The 23,418-nt window shown below is 40.4% G+C and overlaps 1 protein-coding gene across 2 annotated transcripts; it reads left to right on the top strand.

Moving 5' to 3' along the window:
• The first annotated feature begins 10,915 nt into the window (after positions 1-10,915).
• LOC119660608 lies at positions 10,916-21,311 on the top strand. 2 transcript variants are annotated; one of them, XM_038069304.1, is made up of 2 exons: positions 10,916-11,738; positions 19,940-21,311. In XM_038069304.1, the coding sequence occupies exons 1-2, from the start codon at positions 11,699-11,701 to the stop codon at positions 20,824-20,826; spliced, it is 927 nt and encodes a 308-aa protein (XP_037925232.1). In that variant the 5' UTR covers positions 10,916-11,698; the 3' UTR covers positions 20,827-21,311. The 2 variants fall into 2 exon arrangements, with proteins under 2 accessions (XP_037925232.1, XP_037925239.1); XM_038069311.1 differs by lacking the exon at positions 10,916-11,738 and adding an exon at positions 19,201-19,583.
• Positions 21,312-23,418: the final 2,107 nt, after the last annotated feature.

The raw sequence follows: 23,418 nt of genomic DNA, 5'->3' as shown, positions 1-23,418 counted from the left end.
GATGCCTCACAGCAGAGTGAGCGGGTGCCGGTGTCATTGGTCGAAGGAAAATGTACTTTGAGCCAATGGGCAGGTACAATAGTATGTTCCAGGCGGAAATATACGCCATAGACAAATGTGCCTCCTTTAATTTGCAAAGGAACTACAGGTCCAACGAGGTGAACTCTAAACTGGTATGGGAATGCCTTGAGAGACTGAATACACTCGGCTCGTCCAACAAGGTCTGGATACTTTCGGTTGCAGGCCATGCTTGGTTGGAAGGCAACGAGGCAGCAGACGAACTAGCCAAGAAGGGAGCAGGGACGCCTTTACACGGGCCAAAACCGTCTGTGGAATTGGAAACGGTTTCATGGCTATGAATCTAAGAAATAAAGAGGAACGGTTGAGGGAACTATACTGGGCGGGCCTACCAGGGATGGAGCAGTCCAGGGTGCTTATTGGGGGATACGAACCCATGCGCACAAAGGATTGCTTAAACCTCACTAAAAAGAACCTCCGAATCATAGTGAGAATTCTCACTGGTCATTGTCGGCTGAACTATCACCTAGGGAAGCTAGGGATATCTACGGACGCTGCCTGCAGGTTTTGTGAGGGGGGGGGGGGCGAAACCTCTATACACGTCCTGGGACAATGTCCGGCACTTGTGCAAAGTAGGTCGAGGCATCTGGGAGAACACTTGATACCAGATGCAAAGCTGAAAGATCTGGAAGTAGGGAACATGCTAAAGTTCCTAACGGTTGTAGGCCTGCTTGAGATACTATGATCAATAGGTACACTATAATTAGTAAAAGGGGCGCAATAGTTCTTCAAGGACGCGGTGGGACTTTCCCTTAACAGAATAATAATATATTAATCGGAAAGAGAAGGTAAGTGTAGTTTAGTTTATTATTTTAGACTTATTGAATGTTTATTTAGAGAGAAGAACGATAGGACGCAATGCGACTTTTCTTGAAAAGAAGGTCTTCTGTGCTTATGTAAAGTCCCAAAAGGGGCAAAGCGTGTCATCATTCTCGATTTGCAGGAATTTGCTTCAGCTCTCTCTAGGATTCTCCGAAAGTTTAATTGCTTTCTCAATTATTCTGCGCAAAATACCTCCAGGTCGTTTTCACCGTCTTCTTTTTCTAATCAACGCTTCCAGAATTATCTGTTGAAAAAATCCTGCGAAAGTTGAAGGATTTAGCTGACCCCCGTTAATAGATAGTAACATAAATCTTGCAGGTGGAAATTGCCTTTTATCAAACGATGTTGAACTCGATATTGCCGGTATAGCACGTAGTTCTTCATTTGATATAGTGTCAGGCCAAAGTTCTCCGATGCTACGACGCAGACAAGTGTTGATGAAAGCTTGGAACTTTCGAGTGTGCTACTCCCATATAGAAACACAGAAAAAACACTAGCACAGAACAGTCTCAACCTGATCTTGTTGTTGAGGTAACTGCATTTCATGATTTTAAACAAGGCAGCAAAAGCAGATCTAGCGCTGTTAATGCATCGGGTAACATCCACTTCGATGCGACCATAGGCAGTAACCACGCTTCCTAATATATATAAATTGATTGACCCTTTCGATGCTGTATCCATTAATGCAGATAGGGAGAGTACGATGATTTGTCAGACTGAGAACCTTAATTTTGTTGGTGTTTATCTATTCCAAATCTAGTTACCTCTCTTTCTAAATTGAGAGCCATTTGACTAAGATCTATGACCTGATGAAAGAGCAAATAGCTATCATAAGTGTAGTCGAGGTTCGGACAAGGCAGCATGTAGAACCTCATCGATAACAGAAAGAAATAATATCGGTGACAAGATCTAACTCTGACGGACGCCGCTTTCGACTTTAAAATCCTCCGAGATTTTACCTCGGTGCAATACTTGACATTTTGCGCCATCATATGTTGCTCTGATAATAGCTATTAGTTTTTCCGGAATTCCCTTTCTGCGTAGAGCATTCCAGATTCACTCACTGTTCAAAACTTTCCCGATATCGATGAAAAGCAAGTAAAACGAAGACCTAAATTCCGCACACTGTTTCAATATGATCCGTATGATGTTGATGTGGTCAATGCAGGAAGATAGGGAGCGGAAACCAACCGACTCTCTAGTGAGCTTTCGAGATGTTCTTTGATACGTTCCAGAATTATTTGCGCCATTATCTTTGCGACGGCAAGGAGCCGCAGATACCTCTCCAATTGTTACACTTAAAACGGGTGCCCGTTTCTGGATTCTAAACGATCATCCCCTTTTTCCACTCTCTGGGAAAGTTCTTATATTTCCAAGATTTCGGTACGGTAGTAACTGCAGATGCAGCAATAAATAACTCTGCTGGGAGACCGTCAAACCCAGCGGGTTTACTCCATTTGAGTTCATTGATGGCCAAAATGATTTCTCTTCTGCTTGGAGGAACAATCCGTGTCCGCATGTTACGGTGACTAGCCATTTTATCCATAAGAGGAAAAACCTTATCGACGTGATACAGTTAATAACCGTAGTGTAGTATTGACAGTTGGATCATACAAATGGTCGATGTTGAAGTTAGGAGCTCGAAGCTCTCCAACCATACGAGAAGAGGCGGACACAATACGCAAGCGAACGTAAGTGACCAAAAGACGATGTTACATACATCCAAGAGATAACTCCTAAATCTACTGCTGATCGGGAAGGGGTCGATCTGATTGTTCGTATGGTGTCGATAGTTGAAACACAACTGACCTTATGGCAGGCTCTGAACTCGAACAATGTGCCGCCAATGACGAGGCATGAACAAATTAATATATTCGTCTCGGTAATCAAATCTGCTCTAGAAAACAGAAAGTTTTGCAGAGCTATATTTCTGGACATCGTTCAGGTGTTCCATAAGGTATGACATGAAGGCTTGGTCCATCTAAATCTCATTGACCGTATGATTATACCAAGCTCGTGCTGTCCATTATTTGCACTTGTAGACCTGTCTACAAATAATAGCCTGACAGCCTTCACATTCGACGTCGATGCAGCAATCCTGAATACGTATTTTAATCCACCATGGAGCTCTTCTTTGCATTAAGACAGGACATTAAAGTATGATGAGGTAAGCTGCCTTATTCTTCTGTTTACAAGGTTGCTAAGTTTTTCCACCATGTGCAAATGTTTGCATAGAGGATAGTAACCGGTTATTATACTTATCAGTATTCTTAAATTTAGAGTTTATACTGTTCAGCTTCTGGTATTTATTTGCTTGGTAACTCACCGCTGTTTGCCATCCATAGGCTAGTGACTTAGGCTCCTAGTCTGGTATGGTTTTCACTGCTACTGATTTGCTAATTTCAAACTCATGTTTCTATCCTACCAACGATCTTTGAGATCTCTTTAGGAGGAACGAGCCATGGAGAGATTGAGTAGTGGAGAATTGAATGAGCTGCGGTGGGTGAGTAGATGCAATATCTATGGTAGGAAAAGAAGATGTAGCGGACCCTGGCTCAAATTATAATTATATATAAAGATAGTTGACATAGGCCAGGACGCCAGATAATTATTAGGGATATCGAATTGGTAGAGCTCGACACAAAGCCGGGATATTTGGAGTTCCTTATAAAAACAGGCTTAGATCGAACGCCGGTTGTTGCACCGTTGATGAATATCTATGTATATAATATCTAGATCACAGACACATAAGATGTGGTCAAATAAAATTAATAATATATTTAGGAGTTAGTTAGTACAAGGAAGGTTCGTTTGTTCCGTTACATAGCAATTTATGCTATTTTTCCTAACAAGAGGAGTTTAACCGTTTTTGTGTGTTATCACTATATGTGTGCGTTCGAGTGCGGAAAATTGCATAGAGAATGAGTTTTTACGAGTTGTGGTCTGTTGTTTCCTGGAGTATTTTTTTAATATTGTAAGAAACGGAATATTTCAAGTGCTATTACTCTTTAATTGACTCAGTTTCGCACAAAGATTTTAAATGCGAAACTCAACATGACAGAAACCTAAAACGTATTCGGTTCCATTCGGTACAGTTTATTTTAGGTGCAAACGGTATTTCGGTTTCAATTCGGTATCTATTCGGTACCTAATCTCATCAGACGCTGCCTCACCTCTGCCCTATTTATTTACATCGGCCTGGTTTAGGTGTGGACTGTGACGGATTTCACTTAAATATAATTCATACCCATTACGTGTTTGCGATTATATTTAAGTGGAGCATTTTCCATCGATCGTCACTTTCAGTCACGCTACTCCCAGGGCAGAGGTGAGGCAGCGTCTGATGAGTTGCCTCTGTCCTGGACGAAACCGTCAGTCATCTTTTTGTTTTTTTTTTGTAAACTTGGCTTTCACTCGGAAAAAGAGGAGTCCGAGAACTACAAAAGAGGGAGTAAGTTGCTCCCCAAGTGGTTCGGTCCGTCACTATGTGGGCGCAGACTTAGGATTCCCAGCATCCTCAACAAAAATATTATTTAAATTTTAAGCTAAGAAGAGAAGAAAATTTTTCTATCAGATCTAAGTTTAAATGTATATACACAGCTCTAAGAATCACTGATTCTAATCAAATTAGCTATAAGTTCAGTAGTCCTTTTAAAGATATAAAGTACAGAAGTAGGTTAGGATATTTCTTTTTACTTTGTCGTCAACAACATGACACAGTTAACCGACAACTTACATATTATTTTTCAAGTGAATGTATTTTGCTATAAGTTTTATTTATGCTAATAAATGACAAACTATCATTTATTAGCAAAAAACTTTGAGTGCCCACAGTAACAATAATGTTTAGTCCATTTTTTTGTTAGATTATAAGATTGTTTTTCATTCATTTTTCTCAATCTACTTACATTATTACTGTTCGATATTTGTTCTAAATAAAAATGATTTTGAAAACTGAAACAAAAAACTGCGTACGGATAATATATATAGCAATATTATATTCTAGTAAACCTTCCAAATGTCTAATAGTGACACGCTACTGCAAGATCAGTTGGGACAGAGATGATCCGCAACAGATAGTATCCGCTTAATTCCTTATTCATGGAAGATCTTCGTCCTGTCGGTCTGCTTCGAAATCGCTTGAAACATAAATTATTATAATATAATGTTCCTCATTCTCTTTACCTCAACGTTTTAGTTTTTCTAGGTACTACCTGAAAAACTGACGGCGCAATGGTTGCGGGGGTAGAGCGTCAATCTCCCAATGTCGCTGAAGAAGAAACACTAAACCTGAAAACTTTACCGCTTACTGTCTTCATAAATCCCTTAATACTTAGTGTTCCACAAATAATACAGGGTGCGGCAGCATAACTTCCTTTTTTAAAATGCGCGCCACTCAGTTAGTTGATGTCATAGCGGAGCGCTAGTAGTCTCGTTCAAGAGGGGATATTGTAAAGTTTTGTCCCGACATGGTTCAGTCGCCATCATGCGTTGGAATAGTGAGGAGCGTGCCTTTGCCGTTGAGGTTTACTTTTCAAGCGGATGTTCGGTTATTGCAACACAGCGTGCATTTCGGAATCGCAAATCAATTGTTACATGGGTCACTACATTCAGACAAACTGCAAGTGCGACAAAAGGAAGAACTGGAATCCCTCGGCCCATTAGATCACCTGAGAACATTGAAGCAGTGAGAGCGTCAATGTTGCTAACAAGAGTCATGACAAACGCCAGAAATCAGTTTACGCAATGTATGGAGAATGGGGGACGTCACCTAACAGATTTGATCTTCAAAAACTAAATAAAAACTTTAGACATGTACCTACATTATAAAAAATAAATAAATATTTTCCGATGCATACAATAGTTTTTATTGAGTTTTGAAAAAAGGAAGTTATGCTGCCGCACCCTGTATTTGGTTACTCTATTTTCTTTTTTCTAGTCAGAGATGGGTTGCTGTGACCTGAGGATTTTGGAACCCCAGGAGAAAATGGCAGCGAATTTAAATTAAGTTGATGAAAACTTTACTCTTTTAATTAACAGTGCTAGTCACTTCGCATGCGCTGCCACATAAACCAGCTACGTTAAGTTTGGTACCATTCTCTGCAAAAAGAATATTCCCATATATAAAAACTATTCAACAACCTTCCCATGTATGTTTTTAGTGGAACCAAATGGATTCAAATCTAGAGCCATTTGTCAAAGGTCCATGACTCGGTAAGAGGTGTCATCAATGTACCCGAGGTGTTTGAGGAAAGATAAAATTAAATTCCTTCACCTCCTGCAGCCAAGACAGAATGCAACCATGGCGAACTCCGCTTTGGAATTCAAATTAATTAAACATTTTACATCGATGCAGTGCGCAACATTTTGAGGCGCCGTTTTGATAATAGTTATTAGTTTCTTCCGAATGCCCTTTATACGTAAAAACGGCACTCTAAATTCATTTATTGTTCACACGGCTAAACGTCTGCTTGAAACCGATGAAAAGTAAGCGGAGCACGATCCTAAAGTTTGCCAACTACTCTATAGTGAACCGCAGTATGTGTATATATAATCGGTACAGGAGGATCCAGAACGGAAAACAGCTTGCTGCCCGTTGACCAGAGTTGTTTTTTGATATGTTACACAATTATTCTAGCAATTACCATTGCAATGGCACGTAAATGTCTCACTAATGCCGCATTCAGAATGGATGCCTTTTTCAGAATCCTACTGAGCATCCTCTTCTGACGTTTGAGATTACTAAGATATGCGGCTTTATTTAGTTTGAGCACATTGACGACCAAAACTATTTTACTTTTATTTGGAAAAGCGATCCGTAACCGTATCTACACGAATGAAAATCATTTTAAACTGCTCAGCACATCATCGTGGATGAGAAATCTTCTGTTAATATCCCTTTGTGATACCATGTACTGTAGCCAAATCATTGTTATTTGTGACAGCTTTTACTTCCTGACCATTGTATAAGTGGAAGTCCTTTTGTTACAGTGCCCGCTTCGCCGCACTTGCACTCATTCTTTGTCATGACAATAAAGTTTTAACATGCCCCACACCGATTAACAAAATTACATTCGTCGATTTGTGACCCTTCTGCAGTCGGGCTGCGATCCTCCTCGGCGGGCCTGCATGCAAACACAGTAGCCAAACCAAAGCGAAATAGGCGACTTTTGGGGTCGATGTGTGCACTCCTTGTGCACTCCTGAATCTACTACTGATCTAATTAGATTTTTTGCTATCTGCCAGTCGAAACTCAGGTGACCCTGTGGCAGGCTCCCTGGTTGAACAACGAACCCACGATAACGACGCAATGAAAGAATCTGAAATTTAGAAATATTTTACCGTTGTGGTTATGCTCATCAAAACTATCATCATCCACGGCGCAACAACCGGTATTTGGTCTAGGTCTGCCTTAGTAAGGAACTCCAAATATCCCGGTTTTCCGCGGAGGTCCACCAATTCGATATCCCTAAAAGCTGCCTGGCGTCTTGACCGACGCCATCGTTCCATCTCAGTCAGGGTTTGCCCCGCTGTTTTTTTTCTACCATAGATATTGCCCCAATAGACTTTTCGGGCTACATCATCCTTATCCATATGGATTAAGTGGTCTGCCCACTGCAACCTATTGGGCCGGATTTTATCCCACGCCGCCTGCTCGATTTAGATGAAGGGGTCGTGCTTGTCATGATATCGATATCGTCAGCATAGGCCAGTAGTTGGGTGGACTTAAAGAGGATCGTACCCCTCGTATTTACCTCAGCATCACAGACCCCTTTTTCCAGGGCCAGGTTAAAGAGGACGTATGATAGAGTATCCCTTTGTCTTAAATCGTTGTTGATGCTGAATGGTCTCGAGAGTGATCCTGTTGTTTTAACTGGCCTCGCACATTGGTCAGGGTTAGCCTAGTCAGTCTTATTAGTTTCGTCGGGATACAGAATTCTCTCATGGCCGTGTACAGTTTTACCCTAGGTATGCTATAATAGGTTACTTTAAAGTCGATGAAATGATGGTGCAACTGATGTCCATATTCCACGAGTTTTTGCATCGCTTGCCGCAGAGAGAAAATTTGATATGTTGCTGATTTGCTTGGAGTGAAGCTTCTTTGGTATGGCTCAATGCTATTCTGAGCATATGGGGCTATCCGGCCTAGCAAGATAGCGGAGAATATCTTATAGATGGTACTCAGCAATGTAATACCTCTATAATTGCTGCACTGTGTGATATCTCCCTTTTTATGTATGTGACAAATAATGCCTCTTTTCCAATCGTCAGACATTGATTCGCTGTCCCACACCTTGAGCACGAGTTGATGAACCACCTGGTGTAATTGGTTGCCTCCATATTTAAGCAATTCCGCTGTAATTACATCGGCTCCTGGCGACTTATGATTTTTAAGCCGATGAATTGCACGGACTGTTTCTTCTATACTTGATGGTGGCAATATTGGTCCGTCGTCTTTAGTTGACAGGACCTCCAACTCGCCATTCTGCTTGTTCATTAGTTCATTAGTTCGAAGTATTCAACCCATCCCTTCAATATGCCCATTCTATCGGAAATCAGATTTCCCTCTTTATTTCGGCAGGATGAGCATCAAGGTGTCTAAGGTTTCATCCTGTTGAAATGTAGATAAAACGTGCCTGGTGCGGTTGCTCCTGTACTTTTCGAGTTCACAGACCTGTTGGTTCTGCCAGGCTTCCTTTTTCTGTCTGTGAAGTTGCTTCATCGTTCGCGGAGTTCGTGATAAGTCTCCGCGCGTGCCCGCGTCCTTTAAGAATGCAACATTACTTGGTATGCAGCATTCTTCCATTCCCTTGCAAGCTTACATTCATCGTCGAACCAGCCGATTCTCTTTTTGCGGCTGGGGCCAAGTATGTTTGTGGCTGTATTTATGGTTACGTTCTTCAGGTAATTCTGAAGATCATTTGTTGATGCTGCGGCTATTGCGGTATCCATTTGCTCCTTGTAGGTGTTGCGGAGAGCTGTGCTGTGGATGGCTTCGAGGTCAATTTGGTTGAAAGTGGTCTCCCGGTTGGTACATTTTATCCCGTTTTTAGGCGCGGGAGACTCGCCTTCATTCTTCTCCGTCTGCAGCTTTTCGTTAAGAAAGAGCTCCCGCCGGTCACCACGTGTAGGTTGGTTCAGCAGGCGTTTCCCAGGTTTTATGCTCCATCATGGGTACCAATCCACGTTTCGCTCTCGGACCTATACTACCCTTTTACCATGAGAGCCATGTCTTCCTATTATATGCCCAAGCAAGGTGTTATCAGGGCGTTCCTTGGCATCAGATCACCCACCACGATCAGAATTTCACCCTTAGATACCTGACGGTGAAAATACCGTGATTTGTATCCTTAGACTCAGAGAACCACTCTGCCTGCATCACATTCAGGTCGTAAGCAATTATCTTGTGCATTTGTTCGACGAGTTTATGGGTGAAGGCTGCGAACATCCGGCCTGGTCTGCTTTACCGCGTTCAAAACATAAATCACCATTTTCATCCATCGTATTTTTGCAACGTCACATACAAACGTAGTGGTACTTAAAATGTCATATTTTAGAAATTATTTAGCCAATTTCCATGAGATGATAGAAAGTAGCTGCCATATCATGAAAAATCCCATTAGGTCATGTTTTGGATATACTTTTTCCCGGTCTTGCAGAGGATGTAACCGCAGTTTCGATAGTTTTGTGATTCAGAATTCAACGCATCTCAAACCACATGAACTTTTAATAAAGCGGCATTGAGGGATAGAAGTGGCAAGAACCTCATATAAATTCACTTTTGCGGAGTTGCACTCTTTCTACCCTTCCCCATGTGAGGTATAACTCTGGTTTCTTGGTTGACTTTTATAAGCAGTATTTTTTTTTTGTAAACCACATGCCCTGAGTGCACGACAGAAGTTCGCCCTTACAGAGACTTTCTGAGACACCTGATTTATCACTTGGAATTTAGACTTCGGCAGAGCTAAAAAAGCTGATACAATATTGCTAGTAAAAATTAACGAAAGAATTTTTTACAATGTCATAATGAACACTTTAAAGCCTTTTATTGCAAGGCATCTACAGAAGTGGGCATAAATGGTATCATAAATGACTTCTACCACACAAACAGGCTCAAATCAATCTATTTGATTAGAATGCATGAATAATATTAGTAACGCGAATTTAGCGTTACCTTTATGCAGAATTCAAAATTACTTTAAAGTTATTGATATCGGCTTGATTTCAAAAAAAAAAAAAGATGACTCTACGTACAAGAACTGGAAAACTTTCACTTTGATTTGATTTTCATTTTTCCTTCCCTTAAAATTAATGCACATTACAACTAATTTCCAGCAACAACAATGTTTCTCTTAGTGCAGACGTTTGAGCGACATACCAGCTACATGGCCCACAAAAAATCCCTTCAAAAGCATGAGAAAAAATACTTTCTACCTACTCGAATTTCCAACTGTGTTCCCTATAGTGCTCCAAACAACCCCTGCCAAAAAAGAAGCGATCTATCAAGAACTGAATACACTTTTAAGCAATAACTTTGACCTCTACTGTTACGCGCTTACAATCGCAAACACACACACGCATCCTGACGATTTTCATACTTGTTTTCTGTCCGTCTCGTCCCTACCCGTCTCAACAACTCGTGTCCTTAAAGACAAACTATCGTTGCACATATCCGGTCCGGGACGGATAAAATCCCTCACAAGAAATTTCCACCCCTTTTCAACTTGAGCTCGAATCGCCCCGTGCTTTGGCTTGGTGGTGCCTTGGTCCTTTTACCTTAGTCCCTATACCTTGCACAATCCTCAGTCGTTTTGGCAATAAGTGTACTCTGTATCTATTCTGTTTCCCGGCTGGCAGCCCTTCGCAAGGGATAGACAAGGATCAAGTCAGGCAGGACGGGCACGACTGAAGGGAGAGAGAAAGGAGCAGAAGGGAGTTTTGAATCGGAAGAAGGGAGTCCTGTGCATCTGTCAGTTCTATTCAAGCAATAGCAATCGATTTTAGCGTCTTTCGAGCGTAGGTTTAGTTTCTGTGTTCCGCGTCGTCCTGTATCTTGTGTGTCGCCTTATGTTTTAGTGTATCGTTTGTTGTTTTCAAATAACGCGGCCAGTGAACATTTCGCGAATGTCCACAATTGAATTAGTTACTAGCGCAAAAACGCAGTTTATTACAGACGATAAACAGTGCTTTGTTTGATATCCTTATTGGCTGAAACGCACATAGAAGCAATTCGCGTGACCTGACTCATCGCTTATAGATCGTAGCTTTAAGATGCTCTCAACAGTTCCAAGCAAAATCCAGTGGCAATAATTTAGAATCTCAGGGAAAATTCGAATTTAAGTAATAAGCGTGAAAGGAAACTGCCAAGAACTTGTCAAGAAACTCACAAGCGTTCAAAACGACGACGACAGGACTTTCAGAGGCAACTTAAATCGCAACTAAAACTAATAACGCGCATCATCCCCATCAAACATCTGCCCTCGTCTTGTCTCCCAGATAGACGCCCGAGTCAAGAAAGCAGCGGCAGCCGAGGAGGGTGCAGAACATACATACTAGTCAGAATCTTAAGGAAAGCTATTGTCTGTCTTTTCTGACACTGTCTTAGCATCACAAGGAGAATGCTAAGTTCCAGGCGTAAGATTATCGGACAGAATTGATTTTTCGCATTCGGATGCTGCAAGTGAGTGGCCACAGCAGCCGCAAGAAATCGCTTCTGTGAGCTAGTGCGGATTCGCCGTGAGGTTGTTGAGTGTTTGAAACGCGAGTGGTTGGAGCACAATTGGAATTACCGAGAAATATGGAACCAGCGCCAAAGAACGCAAATGGCAGTCAGGATTGTAAGTATTCATATGTAATCCCATTGGTGTGCTTAGAATAGGGCTTGAGGTAAACGGGACACAAACGGACTTGTTGAGAGAGGGGTGATAAATGGCGGCTGGAGCGTCGTTCGCTGGAGGGAGAGTACAGGGAAATAGAAAGTAGTACTGAACAAGTTCGATGTTCGAAGGCTTTGGGAGTTGTTTGTTTCGGTAGTAACATTTTTTGGAAGTGTTGTGCTCCTTGGCATTCGAACGTGTATTGTGAATTCTTAAGATGAACCTAGTTAGCAGAGTTTTCAAAACAGGAGTGTGAAGGACTTCAGTTTTTTCAATAAGCAGCTCCGTAACTTTGGAAGCCATCTCATTTTATGAGTATTGCAAAATCAAATGTCATCAATTAATTTGAGTCACATCCTTACCGAGGACGATGGCCGATTGTGCTTTGGTTCAATGTATTTACCGATAGGTTGGCATACATAAGTGTCCTCCCTGCCGCATATACACATAAGTATGTTAATGAACATTAAAAATAACAAGGAATATTATTCAGTTCTTTATATGGACCTGGATTTACTCGAATTCCCTGGGGCGATATGATGATTCATTCGAGAACCTTAACTGTTGACTTACATATGAAATTCCATTGCGTCATGGAAAGCTTCAAAATCGAGCAAGGTAGGATATCCATGGATGCTCTACTAACTTCGTCAGCTGTGTGTATCGAGAATGGTACACACAGCTGCATATCCTTTCCAAAATGAAACACACAACAATTCATGATCGGGCCTGGACGAATAGATCATCACGTAACAACCCTCATCCTCCCTTCTTTTGTTCCGCCTTTTTGAAGATGTAAGACTTAATAACAAAGATATATGTAAGTATCCTTCCGTCCGGTTCCAGGTGTAAGAACGATCATTTGTGTGTGCATTATCAGAATCTTATTGAACGATGAATTTTCTTCTCTTACACCATAAGAGGCAGTCCTGCATTAATTGTTTTGGATCGGACATATAAATATGCAGACATATCTACAGGTATAGGATTGTATTATAGATAGAGTAATACCTACCTGAATCTGTGTCATATATTAATTCGCTGGGGCCCATTGTTGAACGCTGAAACCCGCATATTATCCATTTGAAAGTAATTATAATATCACTTGCTGAAGTGTAGAGGGGATTTCCTCAAGCTCGTTCAACTCTTTCTTAGTAGGGACCATAGATGTAATGCCTTTGTGGTGCGTTCATTTATGTAGACACTCGAGTCTCATTACCTCGCAGATAGGATTACGTTGTGGCTAGAGTCCCCAAAAACGTGATAGGATTCGGCAAACCACAGAATGCATAAGGCTTGAGTCGAAAGTTCAATCTAGTAAAATTCTTCTTATTTAAAATGCTTTACGGCCAAAAGTTATCTGTACTATCGAATAATTTGAAGTAACAGTGCTTTACTTTCTTTCGCTTAAGCATTGCGTGGTGGTCTTAAGTTCGTACCCACTTGATGTCGGATCGAACTAATTTAAGAGTTATTTTTTAGAACTTTTTTGGTCTACGGGCCCTTTTTGGGCTAAGCACCCAAGTGTTATGAGGTTCATTCGCACCAAAATCAAATGGATGTAGACATAGGACCCTCAATCCTTAAACAAAAAATGGCTTTGTCCAAATTTTTTCAATTCATTATAATTCCAGGGCAAAGGTGAATCAGCGTCTGATAAGTTGCCTCTGCTCTGGGCGAAATCACAAGTTGTCTGTCTGCTATCTAACATTTTACTTTTCTGCCTAAGAAATTTTCTAACCCTCATAAAAACGCATCATTGTGAATTATTTTATCATGTTTCAATTATAAGGCAACCACGGCTCATCACTTTATAAATTGGGGAGGGGTTCGGTGGTAGCTTCTCTAACTTCAGAAATGGCTCAGTTTATACAAAATATTCCCATGGAGATCGCCCATATGATGGGTTCAGCAATTGGTTTAATTAATCTAAAATTGTCAAACATCACCGTTGAGGTCTGTAATAGGACTCGTTTCAGACATGGAAACGTGCGTTACTTGAACGGTATAATTGAAGTTGAAAGACCTTTGTTTCTTTGTTACCGATTTTGCTGATGTCACTGAGTTAGCGAGAACAACCTGTTATCCAGGCTACATCATCCCTTATGAGTTTTATCCTTTTGTTTATCAAATAGCGTGAGATTTTTGCCTTTGTTCTAAATTTGCGGTTCATAAACTTACTTGAGTTTTTAAAATTGTTCACACTATGGTCCAAGATTGACTCAAACCCGAAACAGGTCAGGTTTCCAAGACTTTTTAACCTGGCCACGAAAGATGTCATCAGGAAAATATCCAACGACAACTCGGGAACAGCATTGTTTTGAGCGGTCCAAACAGTAGCAGATACTTATGACATAAATAATAAGGTATGTTCCACACCTGACGTCAAAGGAACGTTTTTTGATGATAATTTATCGATCGTTAGACCGAGGCGGACATGAAGAGGCGTATCATGCGAAATAACAAAGCTCGATTTGGGTATTCGCGCCATTAACGACGGTCATGAGATAGGCTTGATGTTCAATATTCTTTGCCGTATCTTTTAAGCACATTGAGCACTTCTAGAAAATGTATACTGGAGTGACTATTTTTGAATATACAATCTGAAATTTAATAATTACGAAATTAAGAACAAAGAAGCGAATATTAGCAACTGTCTATCCGGGGGCCTGAATGCATCGCCCATGAAAATGCTAAACTGTGTCGTCTGTCAATGTCCTCTCACTGCAAAATTGAACATGGACATTTATACCAGTACATCCCAAATGTATGCTTATGCTTGATATTAACCCTAGTAAATGTGGAGCCTATATAATACCGGTTGGCCCGGACCCGGTTGGCACAACTCATTGCCAATCTCTACATATCTACGATAAGGCGATGACTATTAACCATAGCGAACTCCAAATTCTTACAAGCAACCAATGATAAATAGTCGAACCGAAGGATACTGTCAAAAAAGTTCGCTTCTAGAGACCTACTTCAGTTACCCGGCCTAATCAATTATGATAAATCTTCGTTCGGATGCTAATTGAGTCCCGTACACTCGGCGTTGATGACAATTTATTAGAATAATGGACATCAGTAAGGTTTGCTCAACGTTGAATCACTTCTCTGACGTCTGGATAAGAAGGCAAGCTGCAAAGAATATAATCGATGTCTTGAATGCCGAATTGTCGGAAAAAATTTCAATAAATTATTCATTGAAAATCCCAGAACATTAAAGAGAACCCGGTTGACCGCTTTGGTTTCATATTACTCGGTTTATATATCAGAAGAAATGGCTAGTTAGCAAATAATAATGCAAGTAGACACTTAATGAGACCAAAGCTGAGGAAAACCATTTTCCAAGATTTAGTTTTTGCTACATAGTTTCATGGTGTTCCACTCGTTTACCTTTCTTTGCCAAGAAAACTTACATATAAGGAGGGTATTAATTTACCACTAAGTCATACTTTAACTTTGATGGTGAGTCTCATAGCCATCAAACGTAGTTGAAGGACTAACAATTCAATTCTAAGAAGTGGGTTACCTCCAAAAGTAGGGAAGGTGTCTGAACGGGGGCCTTTGAAATACGGTTTGAGATTATTGCCATTCACCGGATACGCGCCTTATTTCCTTCACTCCAACAGTTTATCCTGTATTAGAGACCTTTCTCTATGCTTTGAAAGATGATTTAAATATCCTATTTCCGAATTTGTTCGTTTATCACTAGAAAAGGCTTTCGTCTTCCACCACTTCACAAAGGAGAAAGCGGACCTATATACATAGATGATTTTCTTATACTCCTATATGGGGCATGGCAAGTCAACCACGTATACGTATTGTTAATGACTCTTAGCAACGCTCTTCATCTCCCCTAAAGACTTTCCGTATTCGTCCTCCACTATTCTGTACCACGTATTTCTCGACACATTGCTTGTTGCCCATTTTGCGATAGTGGATTCCACTACTTGGCATATCTAGCTGTGTCTTCAATTTTTGTTCTATTTGGTCTAATCTTCTGGATCGGGGTTGATTCCCCTGGATCGGGCTCGTCTGTATGGACTAGTTTCTTGGCCGTAAGCTTAGTCTTTGTTAAGGCGAGTAGGTTCAATGTCATTATAAAGAGTGTCAAACGATCTTTATACTATGCGGCCTTTGGCCAGTTTCCATGAATTTGAATGTTGAGGCCAATTTTAATCAGTGTATTATCATCAGCTCGAATGATGACTATATCTTCAAAGGTGCTTCCCTCACAACTTCTCAATGCCGCTGATCCAAAGCAACACTTTCGTTTTTATAATTGTGAGGTGGCTTTTTCTGTTTGATGATCCCCAGGTCCTTGAAGCCATAAAGGACAGGATGAATTATTTCTATAAAACTCCTCAGTATCCTAACAAATGGTATAGTTTATGGTATGATTTCACTTATAATACAATGCACTCCAAGTCATAGTTTACATCTTGGTATTTTATATTCCTGTAATGAACTTCTGGGAATTTCTTCGGCAAATTTGTTGCTGTTGTTTGAGTAGGTAGGGATGCTTCATATTTGGAGGCATAGATTAAATTTAAGGGTACCCTATAGTTTCAACCGTCCCACTCTTATGTTCGAATATATATCACTATTACAACAAATTTAAAAAGGTACTAACTAGACTCCTGTATTTGATTTTCCAAATAAGCATCTTTGGCACCCAAATTCGATACGCTCTTTTTGTGTGTGTAGGGAACTCTTTCTTAAATTCAGTGCAAATTTGTACCACTTTGTTTCACAGATATAATAATTGCATCGAATTCCGAATGAATTAGATGCAGCAGACAGCCAACCGGCATTCAAATAACAAACATTGAAGCAAGTTACAATTTTAGTTTACAGCACGGCAAACTTTAACGCGACAAAAAAAGACGTCCAGCTTAAAACGTCCAATACATATTACATATAGATAAATATAGAGTCGCAAAAATGTATTAAATTCCTTGAGAATCAAGTAGTACGAATCATGTTGAAAATCATAAGTTTAACACTTGAGGTATAAAAGGTTTTGTGTTTTTTATGAATGAAACCCGGTTTTTAGCTCCAAAATTTATTTTATCTATTGGATTACATCATGTTTCAAAGTGATTCTGCGGTGGTCTACAGTTAGCTACAGGTGATATTTATAGTCTATAACGTATTACTTTGGTAATATTAGTAGAACCTGCACCAAACTTTCTAGTAGCGTATCCTATGGTGTGAAATTTGAACTCTTCGCATGAGGTTGAGGGGTTGGGTGGATTTGCAGTACATTTCTAAAATGTGATGTATATGAGGTAGGGGAGGGGCAAAGGCTCTGACCACTCAGACCCTAGTGGTTCATTGTACTCGATTCCCCCGTCTAACGGAATATTCCAGATATGTTTATATATCACAGGATTTCCGTTAGTAGATGTGATGTTACCCGCTCCGGCTGGAGCACATCAACACCAAAAATCGGATATCCGATGCATCCACAGACGGGGCGCTCAAATAGGAATGTCCCGTGCATTTCGTTTCCTCATTACAGAATAGAATATTATATTGGAGAATTCCTGTTCTGAACATATGTCTAATTCACTAGTTATGGGCAGTTAGAATGTCCCCAATACTTCTACAAGTGTTCCTGCTTTTCAATAGGATAAACTTTATAGCATGTTTGTCTGGGGAAGCACCAAACAAACATGCTGAAAAGCTAAGCATGTTTGTTTGGTTCGTCAAGCATTATTAAAGTTCTGCTACCTGTCTTTATGGGAAGCTTGTTATTAGGTGTTGATAGCAGCATTATCCAATACTACTGATACTCTCAATGCTGATTCCGATCCAAGCATGGTGGAAATTGAACCCTCTTTTGCTAGGAAATTCGAAATTTTTTTTTGTCTCTACACCACAGTGACCAGGTATCCAGAATAGTTCTAATGTAATGAATTTAGACGTCGAATTTAATTGGTTTTTATATTCTTGAACGATTTTTGAAGTGATCAAACGACTGCTCAATGTAGCTTGACTATCACTACAGGCTCCGATGCGGCTCCTATTCAATTGCCTGCTGCCCTTAGGGTCGCTTACACTTCAGTCTGAAAGACCGTTGCATTTTGTCGGAACCCAGTTCTGCCTTTGAGCCATCGGTGTAGAAGATATCAGTTTATCCCGCCACACATTCCGGTTTGTTCCAGTTTTCTCTACGCTTCAGGATAACTTCATATTTTCTACCAAACCGATGTATGGGAAACCGAGCATCAGAAGGCATTACAAAAACTGGGTTCAGTTCTACCAGCAACTACTTCAATACCCTGTGCCGTTGTTTCCCCATAGATCTAATCGAAGTAGTCTATGAGCTGCTTTCATTGAAGTGCTCTTAATAAATAATTTTTTTTCTGAGTTCTGAAAACGTTAAATCTAGCGGTATCTAAAGCTGGCAAAAATTCTATGGAAAAAACACTCGAATTAATCTTTAACAGATTATCTGCTTTTGTTATGTGTCAGGGAGCAGAGCCAGATCAGATACTGATGCCATCCGTTGGTTACTGCCTTGGCAGAGAATGCAATGCCCAAAAGGGTAATCAAGTTACGCATTTATGCAAAACAAACATTGTCGTAAAATAATCGTTGAAAAACATTAGACTGGCGTTCACAGGAAAATAGGGTAAGCCTTAGACATCGCAAGGTATCGTGAAGAACAATCGACAGTAATGAACGACTTAATAACCGCAAAAGCAGCAATAAGTGATGAATAGGCTACTACTTGTCATTGTTGTGTTGTGAGACTTAGATTTAATATATAAGCACAATTGACATTTTTTAGATTTTTCGGTTAGATAATCTCTGAAAACGGGACCTATTACAATTTTCGGGGCATATATTTTGAACCCTTACTTCCCTATGTTTTACCCAGCATCAGAAATGAGATTAGTACTGAAAAAGTATTAACCGAGCCCTTTCATTTGACACCTCACATGACCATATTTTGTAAAAAAAAATCAATTTACACACTTCTTTCGCATCTGTGGGGAACCCCCTCCTCCAAACTAAGTTCAAAATGATGCCACTCTCACCAAATTTTTTCACAATAACTTCATTACTTTAGTTTCAGACAAAACCTTGATAAAAAACGAAACAGAAAAGATACTCACGTCAATAAGGTTATTTTATACGAAACCTTAAATTACTGAGACGACTCCAGGACACAGTGTTCCCAGGGTGGAGGTGAGTCAACGTCTTTTGAGTTGTCTCTACCCTGGACATCACCGTTAGTCGCTTGTTTTAAATACTTACGTGCTAAACGAAAAACGAGGGGTCCGTGGAACAAAAAAAATGAGAGGAAGTTGCTCCCCATTAGTCCCGGTCCGACATCAAATAGATATGAACTTAGGATACCTTATATTCCAAACAATTAAATAACCTTATCAATTCCATTTTTGTAGATTGTTAGATTTCAGTTAGGCAACCGGGCGGAATGGATTAATCTTTCGATAACTTAGAAATTGCCTTTTTTCGGATCAACTCATAAAGTAATTTCGGAAAGTCTTTTTCAAATCCGGGAAAACCCCGGCGAGTTGACAATGATAATTCTAATGCATCTCTTACTTATGGCAACGCTGCTCTCATCGCGACGGTTCGATACTCGTCTCACTTAGAGTGTCTAACGTTTCAGAATTTTGAAATCTAGCAGTTACCGCAGCAAGTGATGTGGGGTAGAGATTGGAGTCGTGTTTGTTCTGCGAAGAGCTTGTGTTAATATCCACTAAGGTAGTCTCAACATTATCACGATGAGTTCATTACTAGCCGAAATAAGGAGGAAGGAAGAAGGTATTTCAAATATTTTTGGGCACGTTACTCTCTAAGGATTCATTTGAAATTGTATAAGCAATTCTTAGCTGTTTGTTTGTTTTCTCGACTCATAGTATCGGGGAGTATAGCTTTTGTCGAACTGTAGAAACACTTTCTCATTCCACGCTTAATCCGCAAAAATCGAAATTTCCCCTAATAGCTACAAAATATTTTGCTCCGCTTCTTGGTGGATAGAGATTATTCTGTTGTCCATTCGTCCATTCTACTTTTCATTTGCACTTAGTTTTCTATCAAGTCTTTATCAGTTTGTGACCCATTTCAATACTCAATTACAAATAACTTAATCATCTAAATTTCCTTTTCTTTATGACTAGCTTGCTACCAAATCAGCGACGATGAAATGGAGGAGAATGGCCAAGAGAACGAAAACAGCAGCATCAACGAGGAGTCCGAAATGAATAACTCAGGACGGGGATCGTATGAGCGAGCCTGGACAACAGAAGCTACGAGAGCGTTGATTCACATTCGTGGCCCAATGGAAGAGCAGTTCAGTCAGGGACGGCACAAACGCACCACTCTCTGGATAATGGTCACCAAGCAACTCCAAAAGCTGGGCTACATGTACAGTGCTGCTAAAGTACAAAAGAAATGGCACAATATCCTCATCACATACAATAAAAACATCAATAAGAAGTATCAGTCCGGTTACGTCCATTGGGAGTTCTTTGAAGAAATGTTCAAGTACCTGCAAGGCAAGAAAGCACAATACGACCAACCAGCGACGCCGCCCATCCAACAAGAGGAGGTGAACAACCATCCACTGCACCACGCTTTCAAGTTTGACGACTCGATTGAGATCAAACCGGTGACCGAGACTAATGGCTACTATCACCACTCGCCATACCACATGAATCAATCGCACCATCAACCCCCACCGGCTCCTCAAGAATCAAAAAGAATGCGCTACGATCCAGATCAGGACGACCAACCTTCCTTCCATGGAGATCTACCTTTGGAAATAACTCACGAGAATGGCAGTATGGACACAGACAATTCCTGGTGGAAGGACTACTTCGATCGGAAATTGCAAGTGGATCGAGAAAAGGTCCAACTGCAGAGGGAAATGCACCGTGACCTCATGAATTTCAATAAAATGACTCTAATACAGCAGGAGAAAATCGAAAGGATAAAAATAGATGCGATCAACAATCTGACAACAACGCTCCAGAAACTGGTGGAGAACAAGAACAAAAAATGCTAGGATTTCCGCTTCGTTCGAGGATGGACAGCACCAGTAAGCAAAATGCAAATAACAATGTAAAATTTCCAGACGCCCTGCGTGTATGTATGAATTCTAAAGCCCCGAATGCCAAAAGCAGGATCTGGAACTAGCTCAAGGTCTAGCGCCACCAAATTGAAAGCAAATCTGTTCCAGACAATTCAACAGTATTCACTCGTAACAATAAGCATATCTTTTTTAAAAGCAAAATTGAAATTGAATCAATGAGAAGAGAACTAATATCAACGTTAAAGTACCTAGTTGTAACTATCGACACATTCCTTAATTTATAAAATTTATTTATGACTGATTCTATATTTAAAGATAAGTTATTTCTACCGAGATTTAAAGGACGAAGAAGAGATGAGAAGAAACTTTTTATAGCCTGTAAGACTTTGTTTTTCATATTCCTATAAATCCTTTTTTGTGATGAGAGAACTTCATCGTGTGCGTAGTTTTAAAATGAAGAAATATAAATCATGAACTGAACGGGCAACTGTTTCTGTTTTACGTTAAGCAAAGTCCACAAGAGAAGTAGAATTAAGGATTAACAAAAACTGATTCCTGTACCAGATGCAACATAAAAACTTTTATTTTTTCAATAGAAAACAGGACAAGCTGCCTTGACAACGAGAAACGGATCTAGAACATTTGTCGCTTAAAAATAACGAAGAGCACACACTTTTCCGAACAAAAGGTAAAGAAACTGCACAGCTGCTCCCTAAATCATCTTCACATTTCCCAACAATGCCATGAGTTCTAAATTGCTAGCTCGTGATGGTCTATCCAGGATAGTGTGTAATAGTGCACCTTTACAATTCCGCCGTAGCAAAAAACGAAGCGACTAGCCCTGCAAGGTATTCGCCTGCTAGCATTCAAGGAGTGGTCGTAGGATTCCAGAATCGAGGCCTAAAAGCATTCTAACGTAAATATTTGAACCTGACATGCTTAACGTTACTCAATGCAACAAAAAATCCCTTTAAGCATACAGAACTAGTTATTGCCCCTTATTTGGAAATGCTTCGAGATCTCTATGATCTCTGCTCGGCTACCTCGTTTCATTGTCTGAGATTATGCCAGGTGATCAAGACAAGATCGAGGACGATTGCCGCCCTTTGTTTGAATCTTCTCTACCTGAGGATCATCGTTTCAGATGCTGACTAACGGCTAAATGCACTTACAATAGAAGCATCGTTTCCTGTAGTTTAGGGTTTTAAGAATGAGTACGATTGCTGCTGAGATCTTTTGTTGGAGTAAGTAAAGGTGAAATGGCTTTGGCTTATGCTGAAAATTTGTTCAAGGATGTGCCAGTGATCAGGTAGGTACTAGTTTTTTCATAGCAGTGATTTTTTTAATCTATTGATGATTGTATATTTTTTTATGTGGGTTAAGCTTCCCAGTAATATTCATTAGATGTTTTCTGCTGCATTTTAGATTTTATCTTCAACAAAAAGGAGAAATTATGTTAATCGTTTAAATGTTGCTTTGTAACTAAAGGGTTCCTACTGAAGAGTGATTATTATTGCGAAGAAAAATATTTCTGAAATGTTCCATATTTTCATCGATATATATATATGTGCATACATATATTTTGGCCCGGGGACAATGAAGTTCATCTTCCTTTGTATGTATGCACTTCAACTTTCTAATGACAAGGACTGGCAAACGATGTTTTCATTTGTGCATTTGTATGATATTCTTTTTATTAAGTGTAAGATGAATCCTAGAAATATGAATAGCCCCCATTACGTATGAAGAGTCCGAGAAGTATAAACGCGCACATATTTTTCTGTATAAAACTATATATCATTGAATCTGTGAAATAAAAACAGTTATCACCGCTAGACGGACTAGATTGACTATCCTGCAATTTAAATCGAAATGACGGGAGCGCCGCCTGGTGGCTCCACCCCTAGCCATGAACCATCTGAACTGATTTATGTGAAGGCACAGAAACAACTAGGCAGTACAAAGCTGTAGCCAAAGACGGGGCAATATCTTCTGTTTGTCTGAAAGGGGAGGATGGGGCATTTACCGAGAACGAGGAGAAAAGATTATACCCGCTTCTCACGACTCGGGGTCCTACCTCATGGCGGAAGGCGACAACATTCTGCTTCATATCCCAACAAGCAATAAAAGGCGAAGAAAAGAAGTGGAAACTAGCAAAAGAGGTATGCTCGGAAGCTAGGATAAGATGGGCAGTGGGAACTTTTATACCACGGAAATCGCCCGGAGTAGATGGCATCCTCCCAACAATAATCCAGAGTGGCCTAGGCCTAGGTGAATGCGTTTACACACAGAGTGTTGGACTCCCGCAACAGCACGCTGGCGGACTACCAACTAAACACCTCCCTGTCATCAGAGAACTAGCCTGGAACCGTTTGACACATTACTTCGGGCTAGCCCTCCCGCTCTCCCGGCTTTGGGAGCCTTCAAGTCAGGGACTTCCTTGAGATGAGCCGCGCAGTCCACTTGCCCCTTGGCTCATTTTGCCAAGATAGTTGCCATTCGCTAAGGGTGCGTTGACGTTCTTCCTGGGCAACCACTTCTCTTAAGTTTTCGCCCTTACGGCGA

Source organism: Hermetia illucens, chromosome 1 (assembly GCF_905115235.1).
Source record: "Hermetia illucens chromosome 1, iHerIll2.2.curated.20191125, whole genome shotgun sequence".
Taxonomy (NCBI): Eukaryota; Metazoa; Arthropoda; class Insecta; order Diptera; family Stratiomyidae; genus Hermetia; species Hermetia illucens.
Note: the sequence above shows the minus strand (reverse complement) of the source record. Positions and strands in the feature narration are given on the sequence as shown.

Excerpts from the sequence above, each read along its gene's own strand:
- LOC119660608 (XM_038069304.1), top strand. The coding sequence starts at position 11,699 with ATGGAACCAGCGCCAAAGAACGCAAATGGCAGTCAGGATT. Across the intron at positions 11,739-19,939 it reads CGCAAATGGCAGTCAGGATT|CTTGCTACCAAATCAGCGAC; the intron begins GTAAGTATTCAT and ends CTTTATGACTAG.